Source organism: Gamsiella multidivaricata (assembly GCF_025024155.1).
Source record: "Gamsiella multidivaricata strain RSA 2152 chromosome Unknown BC939scaffold_86, whole genome shotgun sequence".
NCBI classification, from domain to species: Eukaryota; Fungi; Mortierellomycota; class Mortierellomycetes; order Mortierellales; family Mortierellaceae; genus Gamsiella; species Gamsiella multidivaricata.
The window spans coordinates 130,475-141,837 of NW_026251794.1; the positions used below are offsets into that span (position 1 = coordinate 130,475).

The following is an 11,363-nucleotide window of genomic DNA, read 5'->3' on the forward strand; positions in this document are numbered from 1 at the left end:
ATAGCTCTTTTCCAATTCCGAGACCTTGGGTCGCAATGTGGCGAGCTCTCTCTGCATTTCCTCCACTTTGGCTGCTTCATCGCTATGCTTCTTCCTCCAAGCCATGGCATGACCACTAACAAGCTTGATCTTTGTATTCGTCTCGTCGTACTTGGCTTGAAGGGCGTCATGCTCAGCCTTCAACGTCGTCAACTTCTGTCCGGCCTCAGTCAGCTCAACCTTGTATTTCTCCACGGCATCCTTGAGCTCCTGGAATTCAGTAGGGTCGATGCGGTCGTGCTTGGCCATGATCTCCACTGTCCTTGTCCTCCAACGATCTCGGTCCTCGCCCACTTGCTTGAGCTCCTCCTTGCTGAACTCGAGATCGGCCTTCATCTGCCTGACTTGTTCGTTCAGAGGGTCTAGCTTCATTTGGAGCGCACGCTGGGATCCCTCCAGCGAGGCGACGCGCCTCTGCAGCCTCTCATTCTCGGATCGGAGTGTTGTATTGCTTTCGCGCAACAGGTTCATCTGGTTGATCTTCTCCAGAAGCTGCTCATGTTGCTGCTTCGAGACCATAATCTCCTGATGTTTGTTTCGCTGCTCCGTAAGCAAGGCGCGAGTCTCATCTAAGGATCGGTTGGTCTGTTCGAGTTGCTGCTTGAGTCGTCGAGATTCCTGCAGGTTGAGCTCGTGCTGGCACTCGAGGATCTCCTTCTCGCGGCGCACGAATCGGATAACATCGCGCAGTTCGGCCAATTGGTTCTCAGGACTGCTCTTAGTTACTCCATCGGCACCCTCAGACGGCATTCCATCCGTGCCTTCAGCCCCCGAGAGCGGGGCGTTAGCGCGTTGCTGGATTGTCAATGCCTGAGCACTGACATCCTCCAAGTGACGATGCAATTTGTCGTTCTGTTCCTTGAGTTCAGAGCATCGCTTCTCGACCTCTGCCAATGTCTTTTGTAGTGTAGACTTTTGACTTTCCCATGAAGCTTCCGCCTCCTTGAGGCTTGCAAGCGCTCCTTCGGACTGCGCCTTGTATTTGCCGAGTTCCAGGCTCTGCGTTTGGTGCTGCGTCTTTAGCTGGGTCAAGGCCTCGATGTCCCTGGCATGATTCACTAGCTCACGCTCGTAGTTCTCATGTGCCTCCTTCGTCTGCTGGGCTTGAAGGTGGAGATCCCGACGGTATCGGTGTTCCTTGGCGTTCATCTGGATCTCAATGTTTTCCAGGCTACGGAGCTTGACCTCAATCTCCTCTTTCTCCTTCCTCCAGGCTGAGCGCTCCTGGTCAGCCTTGTTTTGCATGTCGAGTAGACTGGATGCCGCACTCTGAGCACGCTCCTCAGCATTCGCAAGCTTGGTCTCGAGTGACTTGATGGCCTGAGTGCTATCCTCGATTGCCCGATCGTGCTCCCTCTTGAACTCCTCGAATGTGGCAGTAATCTCGGCGAGTCGATCTTCATTCGTCTGACTGATGGACTGGAACTGGGCAAGGTGTTCCCGACCAGCATCCAGTTCTGCTTGCTTACGAGCGAGCTCATTGTGGAGCTGCACTAGCTGAGCTTGCAACTGCTCCTCGTGCGTTCCCTCGGATGAGTTTACACCTGTAGGCTTGTTCTGGTAGTTCGCCAACTGCTCCTCGCGGTTCTTGACCTGTTTCGTGAGATCTTCGACTTTGGCAGTCGTGTGCTCCAGCGAAGTCTTTGCTGCAATGAGGGCTTCTCTCGAGGTTTGATACTCGGCTTGCAAAGTGTCAATCCTGGCCTGCCACTCCTTTGTTTCAACTTCCTTGCGATCGCGCAAGCGGTTGCTGGTCTCGACCTCCTCCTTCAGCTTCTCCTTTAGTGTTTCGACCTCCTGTTCCTTGTTGGTAACGCTATTCTCCAAACGACGTTTCGTCTGCTCGTTGCCCTTCTCTAGCTCGTTCGTCATGTTCTGGACAGTCTGCAGGAGCTGGTTCAAATGGCCCTTCTCCTGCACCAGCGCCTGGTTCTCTTCCAAAAGCCTAGTCTCGAAGGATTTCCACAACACCTTCTCGGTCTTCAAGTTGTTGATCTCGGTTGTGAGTCTTACTGCCGAATCCCGCTCAGCATAAAGATCCGATGACAGCCTCTGATTGGCGATTTCATGACGGGTTGCGGTCTCCTGCAGCGATGTACATCTCTTCCTGAGCTCCTTCAACTCGCTCGACAGGTGATCGCTGTTGTCAAGCACATGTTGGTAGCGCTCGCTCATAACCTCGATCTCGGTCTTTGCACGGGCGAGCTGAATTCGGAGGTCGGAGCAATCTGCCTGTGTCTGCTGGAGCTGGTCCTTCAGATGTCTATTATCGACAGTGGTCTCGCTGCGATAGGCATCGAACGTCTTTTGGAGATCTGCCAGCAGCTTGGCATATTCGGATGCCTCGGAATTAATAACGACATCTCCTGTTGGCTGACCTGACTGGCTTGGAGTGGATGGTGCTGTGCCCTCTGGAGTACCGGGTGTGGATGAAAGGTTGCGAATGTTGGAAGTCTTGACAATTCGACGCATCATATCGAGCTCCTGCTTGTAAGTAGCGATCTGTAATTCCTTGGCTCCAACCTCCTCACGCATGCTTTCAATAAGACGTTCGGCCTCCTCGATCACATCCTGCTCCTCCTTCTTCTTGACCTGCGCCTCTGTACCCTCCGCTGCTTCGCGTTCCAGAGTGAATTGACGAGCAATCTGTCGAAGTTGCTTGTTCTGTTGTTGCAGCTCTTGGACATTCGAGAACAGAATAAAGTGATCGTCGAACACTTTTTCAGTTTCAGTTGTGGATTCTGTAACAACAGAGTTTGTCGAGGCAGGCGCGAGAGACTGGGGTGCGTTGGGAGCCCTCAGTCTCCAGAGCAGATTCTGAACTTGACGGTCAAGGTCCTGGTTCTCCTTGTGCAATGTATCTCGCTCCTTGACCACGCCATCCAGCTGTGCCAACGCCTCACGCGCTCCGAATGCAAGCTGCTCCTTCTCCTGCGATGCTGCCTCGAGTTGAGCAGCCAATTCTTCTGTGTGCTTCTGAAGACGCTGGTATTCAAGTTGCTGGTCGCGAATAAGTGGGGCCTATTGATGTTATGGATATCAGGCATGGTAAGAATATATTGCTCTTAAATTGAGCACCTCAGTAGAAACTTCGTACTATTGACAATACGCACCCCCTCGGACAATTCCTTAACAATGGTGTTCATAGTATCGTTAAGCTGAGCGTTATCCAGCTTGAGCTGAGCATGTTCTGCTTGCAGCTCCATGTACCGAGAATACTAAGTGGGATATAAATGAAAATGATCAGTATTCAAAAATAGGGACCCTTGTAACAATGCTCCACATTATAGATTAGATATCCACTTACAACTTGAGTGAGCGATAGACCATTCTTTTGCAAGCGGGCAGCTATCACAGCCGTCGGAGACAATACGCCCAACTATTTGAATGTAATTCATTCACTCAGGCATTAGTACTGTACTTCTTAGGATCGCACAATGAGTATAGAATCACTTCCAGACTACTTACGCGACCAAGATTGAACTCTGAGTTTCCGGAGGTGTCGATCAATCCAGCCTTGTGAAGAAGCTCATCTGTGCGCTTTTGCTCCTCCTTCAGTTTCTCGATCTCTACTGTTGATTCTTCGAGTCTGATCTGCAGCTGAAGTTTTTCCTCGGTAATTTCGTTCATGGTCTCCCGGTAATCTGATTCCTTGGTTGAAAGCGTTCTTTGCATCTCATCGAGTGTATCTATATTGCGTCGCAATGCGCATGACAATTAGTCACGATCCAAAACAAAGTACATACGACAATTTTCAAAGTTGTTCAGGTGGCCTCAACCTCTTACCTTCCAAATCAGCGATCCGACCCTTGGTATCAGATGCTGCTCGTTCCCAAAGCTCGCCCAATCGTCGCTGGGTCTCCATCTCGACCCTAAACTGCTCCTCCTGCACGACGCTCTGGTCCTGCAAGTCCTTGTTCTTCTGTGCTACCTCTTCAAGCTTGCCCTGCAACTCCTTGACGCGGTGTTGAAGCGTGGTGTTTGATTGAGTGGCGGTCGATGCCTCCAAGCGTGCCTTGTCAAGATCTCCCTGAAGTTGTAAAATCTGTGTAGCCTTGTCGTTACGATAAGTGTTGAGCTCTTCTGACTTAGCCTTCAGCTCCGAATTCGTCCAGTCCATGCGCTGCTTCATCATTTCCAGTTCCTGCTCAATCGCCTGCTTCTGGAGCTGCTCATCGGCAAAATAAAAAGAAAATGTTATTAATTTTCGGATCCAACTTCAAGATAATTGCACCATGTCATCGCAAACAAGGTGGTACTGTAAACTGGACAAACCTTTTGTGTCATCTCTGCGGCCTTGGCCTCACGCAGCTCAGATTCAGACTTGGCGTGCTCGATCTTCATTGCCAGGTACTTGTTCGACAAGTTCTGGTAGTCCTCGTTTGTCTGGTTCGCTTCATTGATCTTGCGCTCAAGTGTGCTGAGATGGTCCCTCTTCTCAGACTCTAACGATTCGATCCTTGACTTAAGCGCCTCCAGCTCGACGTGTGTGTGTAATGACCCGCTCTGTTGATTCGATAGCTTTGCTTCCAACTCGGTCGCCTTGGCAACTGATGAAATCAAAAGTGTTGATGCATGTTAAAAAAATAAACGTGAACGGCTACCAGAGAAGAACAGTAGTCGTAAAGAGCGTTACGAACCTGCTTCTTGCGCCTCCTTTGTTGCTGCATCGAGTTTTCCTCGCATCCCGCTCAGTTGCGTCTTATAAGTGTTGAGCCTTGATTCCGAGAGCTGAAGACGTTGCTCTACAAAGGAAACCAGACCATCGGTCGTTAGAAAGTGGATCCCTAAATAACGTGGACTTGAAAATCCAAGTAAGAGAACAGGTCTTACCAAAGTTAATCTTCTCAGTCGCGAGGGTAGCTTTCGCCTCCTCTGCCTGAGCCTTCCATGACTGCTCCGCAGCATTTTGTATCGCCTTCTGGTCTAGCTGCCGAACGAGCGTGTTGATCGCAGACGGCGCCTGGCTCTGATCTTGGAGTTGTTCAAGAAGACGCGACAGGTCCTCGACATCAAGGGACAGGAGCTTGGAGATGCGTATCCTCTGCTGATCGTTGACCGCCACGATATATGCGATTCCCTCCATGGCTCGTGTTGGCCCTGTGGTATTTGTATTTGGACCGTCTCTCTCGCTATCCTTTACTAACTGATTGTCCCTGTGGAGATAAAGGGAGTGTTGGCGTCAGTCAGTTTCTGGTTTCTCGCAGAACGCGCGTAAATAGTAGCTGTGCCGACCAATGAAGAGTGCGAATTCTAGAGCGTGCTGTTGGAAATGAGATAAAGAAGATGGATTGCACGTCCTACCTCGCGCTAGATGGGTGATGATGCGGTTGTTCGTTAAGTGAAGGGGTAACAAGAAGGAAGCATGGAGACAGAATCAATTTACTGTGGATCTTCTGAAGGCTGACTATAGCACTATGAAATCTACAATCACGTCACCTAAATCGTAAAAATCGTTGCTATTATCGGCATTTGGGTGTGTGTGACCTGACACACAAAAATTAAAGTTCTTTAGCCATCTTGGTAGGGCGTTTCCTTGATGTTGGGGTTGCGGGAGACGATCGTTTCTTGCGAGCACTCGTGCTCCCAGTGGACTTGCTGGTTCCATCAACTGCCCCTTGATCGGATGTCGATGGTTCGATCCAGGGATACCTTCCATCTGCTGTTTTGGGCTGCAAGTAAGAGGTCTTTTCTGCTCCAAAAGGTGCCCTTGGACGATATTGGACATGTTTTGCGCCGCCATAACATCTCTGTGATAATACTTGCCACAGTGGGGGCAGAAGAGCTGGCGTATGGTCACCTAGGCCACAAACTCCTCACAGTTCGGGCATTTTTTTGAAGTATAGTACTCTTCAATACCAACAACAACGTATCCGAGGGAGCGCGCCTATGTATAAAATTAAGAAAAAAATGTTACTCATTTGCGGTCGGTTTTTCGAAGGTGTTATAGATGATAAAAATAAATATTTTGCCTACCAGAGGGATGAAGTAAGACAAAAACGTCCCATGCAGAGATGATAGCCGCTTCGAGCTTCTGAAATCACCCAGGCCCACACCAATCAATACTGGACTCTTGCAACGTTCGCCAATGCTCCCACCAACGATCTTGAGTAAACTGTTGGCAATGGCCTGGTATTCGATGTGTTTGGCACGCTCCATGTCCCACGTGTTTTTCTTGAATCGATTGTTGTTCCCATTGTAAAACTCCATCAGTTGGTCCTCAACTTGTTCCAGTCTTGCGACATAGTTGGTTACCCCAGCCTCTGGACCTCGAAGAGGAGGAAGTAGGGACTCGATTCGCTCAATGGACTGTGATTGGCCCTCAGGAACCACCTTACTCGCTTCCTGGAACCATCGCCGGTATCGAAATGTGGGCTGCATTACCGCCTTTTGGTTTACGGCAAGATTATGATGAGGCGACTTGTTGTGGTGTGCCGCTGAAGATGGTGATTGTGTCGAGTCCTGCACTGGCGGTGGTGCCATTGGTGTTGTAGGAGACGCAATAGTGGACGGGGCTTCAAAGGTTGATACAGCACCAAGCACTGGATCCTTGCCCTTGCTTGATTGTGGTAGATGTGCGTAGGCGCCTACTACAAAAGCCTGACCGGCATCGAGGGTGAGTGTCTTGATGTCACTGGGATCGACATCTGGCCAAAGTTGTGCTATGTCCTCCTTGCTTCCAAGGACGTTTCGAATTTCAGTCAGGTGGTCGCCGGTTCCATGGAGTGTCGTAGTCAATCGTCGTGGCAATCGATCTTGAGGAAGCCGTCTCCACTTGAATGACAGAAGCTCTCTGCGCTTAAAATATAATAGCTGTAGATGGAAGCCATCGGTCCGCACTGTCCCCCTTGGGACATACTTCTTGATGAGATAAGTTTCCGGTCGGAAGTCCTTGCTGTCCAACATATGAAGATCGGTCTCGAGTTCCTCAAGGTTTAGCAACTCGATTGCCCCACGATGCCCTGCTTTTCGCCGCTGGCGGCTGGTCAGGCCCTTGAGACCGATATCAGCCAGGAATTTTTTGATGAGAATCCCAGGTTCCATATTGCCTATATGCTCCTGGGCATCTGCAATAGAAGTGCAGATGGTACCGACCAGTTCCTGAACCTGAGCTCTCAAAACCCCTCCACGACTGAAAAAGAACCCAACAAGGTTACGCTCCGTAAAACTCACAAACGGTTGCCTTGAACTTGTTATGGGAATGATCCTTCGAGGGTTTGGACTGATTCTGTTAAGGGCAAGGAAGTTCTCAACAGCAGATACTTCCCCCTGAATCTCCACATCAACGTCGGAACCCAAGAGACCCTTTTCCTTTCTTGCCATGAGCTACAATCCAAGAGATAGAAAATAATAAGTAAGAATAATTACCTTTGTTTGCTGTTGGCTTGATGCATATTGAACTGACTAGCAGTTTGCAACCCTTACCTTTTTGTACAGATCGCAGGAACCATTCTTGTACATCTTCTTGAGTTCGACCCTGAGTTGGGTGGAGACGGATGCTACCAGTTCCGATGGTGTAAAGACTGCTTTATGCTTGCAGCCATCAGATGCCGGCGGTGGTGGTGTGTACAGCTGGAGATGAATGAGTCGACCAATAAATTCATTGACTGTCGAGCCAGTACCAGCATTTCTTGGGCGGTTTCCAGAGTATATGGATGTCAGGAAACTCAACAGGAAAGAGGACTGAGCAGAGCCTCCGCCACCCTTTGGCTTGTCGTCCAAATCGTCCTCGCTGTCCCCATCCTCCTCCTCCGTCTCTTCATTCTCCTCATCCTTGACATCATTCATGGATACTCGAGGATAGAACAGATCCATAAATTGACGATCAATGGGTCCTAGTCCATGCTTGTTGATGTAGTCGACAAACTTTCCGATCACTTGCTGGCCTTTCCGCTTTACTCGGGCTGCTTCCTGCACCAGATCTCGGATGCAATGTATGACCTCTTGCTGGAGAACACCATTGTTTGGTACTGCTCGCTTGACGTTCGCGGCCAGAGTACCAACTTTAAGGGACGAGGTGGGATGATGGTAAGCCAAGTGGCGCATGACTGCCAGCTTCCTGGTATTTGCAGTCGAGGTAGCGAGGGTCTTGATCTTGAACTTGGGCTTGGGCTTGACCTTGGGTTTGGCTTTACTGTCCAGGGTTGAGTCTTCAGGAGAGTCGGTCCATTCCTTGTATGGTTTAAACTTATAAACCTTCATCTTGTCTGGCGGTGGGCGCTGGGTTGATCCTGTCCTCATCTTGAAGGAGTACCTTTGACGATTTTTTGGGATATTTGCCCTCGCTAATGGTGGGTGTCTCTCTAGTTGCTGAGACGACGTTGAGGAGACAGTTGACTGGTCCTGCACATCTGAATGAAGCTCTTGTGATGGCAATGATCCCAAGTGACCAGAGACACGTTTCAGCACAGCAGGCGACTCCACAGTCTTGAACCTGATCGCCGCATGAGAGTGGTGCAGTCGTATAATGGGCACCTCGAAAGGACTATAAACATCAAAAAAATAAGGCAGAGATGAGATGAATGAAGGAGTGAATGCAAAGCCATTGCTCAAAAAAAAGACCAAAACAATTTACCTCGTTTGTGAAGGGCCGTTTTCCTTTTGTTGCCTATACAGGGCACAAAGATCAAAAAACCGTCTGTGAAGATCGCCGTAGGCTGGGCTTCCAACAGAGGGGGGACTGCTGGTGACAGGAGTCTGCTTGAGATATACGAAAACTTTGATGGCCACTTCAAATGTCTTTTCCTCGTTATTACGGGCAGCAGCATTCTTGGATGCAACCTTGGGATCGTTCAGATACTCGGCTACTGTACCCAGGCAGGGTGTCTAAAAAGAGTGGCAAACAATATTTAGTTAGTTAAAGGTCAAAGTCTAACTCTGTCACACACACCAATATAAAATACCTTTGTCTCGGATGGCTTTGATAACAGAGTAATTGGTAGCTGCACCAAGCGAGTAGATGCTCTTGCCGTAATCGTTGCCAGATACAACTGCAAGGGCTGTGAGTTGGGCCTCTGAGAAGTCGAGAGTGCGACGGGCGTCCTTCAGATTGTATACCAAGATCAAGTTCCTGGCGATAGGACGCCATAAGGTTGAGATACTGGGGTAGGCCATCATGTCGCTATCTGCAGAAACAACAATGTCGCCTGGTTCGCAGTCCCGAGCGATCGCGACGTCGGCCTCAGTCTCACAGGTCTGTATCTTCCATCCCGCTTGGGTCATATACTCCACAAAGGACGCTCGGATGGGCAGGGACCAGTAGAATGTTGATGCCATATTTGTCTTCACATCTGTGAAGTGTCGTTTCCGGACTTTTAAATTGCGGTTGATCCTGTCTTGAAGAAAGTCCAAGGCCTCTTTGCAACGGCTTGCCGCCTTCTCTCGGGTCTTCTGTCGAGCCTGTGCGGTGTGTTCTTTCTCTTGCGCCTGGGCTCCATCCACATAGACAACAACAGTATCCTTGGAACCGAACTGCTCAATATCCTTTTCCAGGATCGCATGGGCCTTTTCTACAGTTTTGTGTATAGGCGGTACGAATGACCGAGAACCGCGAGAGCAAATCGATCCTCTTAGCGGATGTGGTTGAGGTTGTTGTTGTTCCTGATTGCTGAATGACTGTGGGCTGGTATCCCTTCTTGCAAATGAAGGGGAACCAACCCTTCAAACCCATCCCGTGAAGTCGAGTGGTGCGAGGGAAGAGTCGTGGTCGATTGTGTAGTGTGTTTGCTGGAATGAAGTAATTGAATCAGGGCAGTGAAGAGTTGAAAGAGAAAGAGGGTTGAAAGTGGAAAATCACCAAAGTTTGAAATACAAAAAGAGGAGTTAAGGTTGATGTAAGCCTTTGTCCTATAAAATAAATTGAATGCGTCCTTTGGACAGAGAACGGTCATTTGGACCTGACCATAAATATTCCCAGAGTTTAATTTAGGGCTGAAAAGTGAGGAAAGCTAGGAATTATTCCCTTACCTGCTGAGCTGGGAGAAGTCAAGGAAGTGAAGGAAGTGAAGGAATTGAAAAAAGGTTTTTATGCTGGACGCGTCATGGTCAATTTGTCCAAACCGCCAGAGAGCAAAGACGTCTGAAATCAATTTAAAAAAATTAAGCTTGTTTTATTTCATTCCTCTCTCACTTTATTCTCTTCTCATGTCCGGTCTCAAAGTCAAGGACATCTTACTCGATCCTAGCGACTTCGATCCCACCACACTATACACGCCAAACATGATTTCACATGAGAACGAAATTAAGACCTTCTGGCATCGGGAGCGAACCGCGATTCAATTTGTGCATCGCACTGAAGGAGGGTGTAATCACGGTCTCTTGAAGGGTAGCCCTGACAGTCAACTCCCGACTTTTAGACCTGTGGGTTATGGAGGCTCAGTTGGCGCACCAAAACGGAATGATTGGAGCTTTCGCTTCAGTTGCAGAAGGCACAAAAGACCAACAAAATTGACTATCACCCGCGACTCTGTTGGTGCAGCCTGTCCTGTCGAGATCAGGATGACAAAATCAGTTGGTAAAGAGGTAGTGAATGTCTCGTACAAATGGAGGCATTCTCATGACGATTCTGGCTCAGCAAGATCGAGGATTCCTTTGGGCAGAAACAAACGAACTTGGACCGCAAAGCAGGCTCGCAGCGGTATGAAATGGGCAGCAATAAAGGCATTGCTGCGTCCCAACACAAAGTCAATTATGCATGTAAGAGGCACAGCTGCATTCTGTTACAATAATTTTCATTGTTCTTGGGTTCAAACGTTCAGTGCTGACAACTCTCTTCTTGCCTGAATTGTAGCAAAGATCCCGAAAAATTAAAGGCCCTGCTGCTCCTTTGTACTACATGAAGTACAATGATGTGCGTTCTGCTGTGTACCGCGCAAGGACAGGTGGGTTTCGTAAGTCAATCAACCCCACTACAAGCGTGAAGCTCTGGATGGGGCAAATCGAGAAGGAGGGTGGAAAAGGCCATTTTGTTGATAACGTGTGCGGGATTATAAACAATTACTTTTTTGCTTGGTCCACCGAGTTCCAGTTGGAAGTGAGTTCTTGGTTAAGTTTATGCTTTGTTGAAATTCCTCCGCGCCTTTCTACTAAGGACCAAGCTCTATTATCTTCATGTACCACCTTCAAGGTTATGTCAAGTCACCATGGCATCGTCTGTATGGATTCGACGCACAAGGCCGTCAGATCATTGCTCCCTGATCCAGATAACGAGAAAGTGTTCCCATCTGCATACCTTTTCACTCTCCTTGTCCGAGATCGAGCAGCGAATATTGGCATACCAATTGCCTTCATGGTTTGCAACTCTGAATCAATGTTAGTTGTCCTGT

General features: G+C 48.9%; 3 protein-coding genes across 3 annotated transcripts; 1 reads left to right on the forward strand and 2 right to left on the reverse strand.

The window, feature by feature from the left end:
- Positions 1–5,439: 5,439 nt before the first annotated feature.
- BC939DRAFT_464994 (uncharacterized protein) lies at positions 5,440–6,771 on the reverse strand. The gene is made up of 2 exons (XM_051557446.1): positions 6,016–6,771; positions 5,440–5,926 (listed from the first exon to the last, which is right to left on the reverse strand). The coding sequence occupies exons 1-2, from the start codon at positions 6,520–6,522 to the stop codon at positions 5,840–5,842; spliced, it is 594 nt and encodes a 197-aa protein (XP_051407840.1). The 5' UTR covers positions 6,523–6,771; the 3' UTR covers positions 5,440–5,839.
- Positions 6,772–8,861: 2,090 nt separating this feature from the next.
- BC939DRAFT_316439 (uncharacterized protein) lies at positions 8,862–9,415 on the reverse strand. The gene has a single exon (XM_051551497.1). It carries the CDS (start codon positions 9,313–9,315, stop codon positions 8,920–8,922), a length of 396 nt encoding a protein of 131 aa, XP_051407841.1. The 5' UTR covers positions 9,316–9,415; the 3' UTR covers positions 8,862–8,919.
- Positions 9,416–10,182: 767 nt separating this feature from the next.
- Positions 10,183–11,158, forward strand: BC939DRAFT_465007 (uncharacterized protein; the record flags this gene model as incomplete). Its single annotated transcript, XM_051557447.1, has 2 exons — positions 10,183–10,721; positions 10,829–11,158. 2 exons carry the CDS (start codon positions 10,183–10,185, stop codon positions 10,875–10,877), a joined length of 588 nt encoding a protein of 195 aa, XP_051407842.1. The 3' UTR covers positions 10,878–11,158.
- Positions 11,159–11,363: the final 205 nt, after the last annotated feature.

Excerpts from the sequence above, each read along its gene's own strand:
- BC939DRAFT_464994 (XM_051557446.1), bottom strand. The coding sequence starts at position 6,522 with ATGGCACCACCGCCAGTGCAGGACTCGACACAATCACCATCTTCAGCG. Across the intron at positions 5,927-6,015 it reads TGTCTTACTTCATCCCTCTG|GCGCGCTCCCTCGGATACGT; the intron begins GTAGGCAAAATA and ends TTTTATACATAG.
- BC939DRAFT_316439 (XM_051551497.1), bottom strand. The coding sequence starts at position 9,315 with ATGGCATCAACATTCTACTGGTCCCTGCCCATCCGAGCGTCCTTTGTG.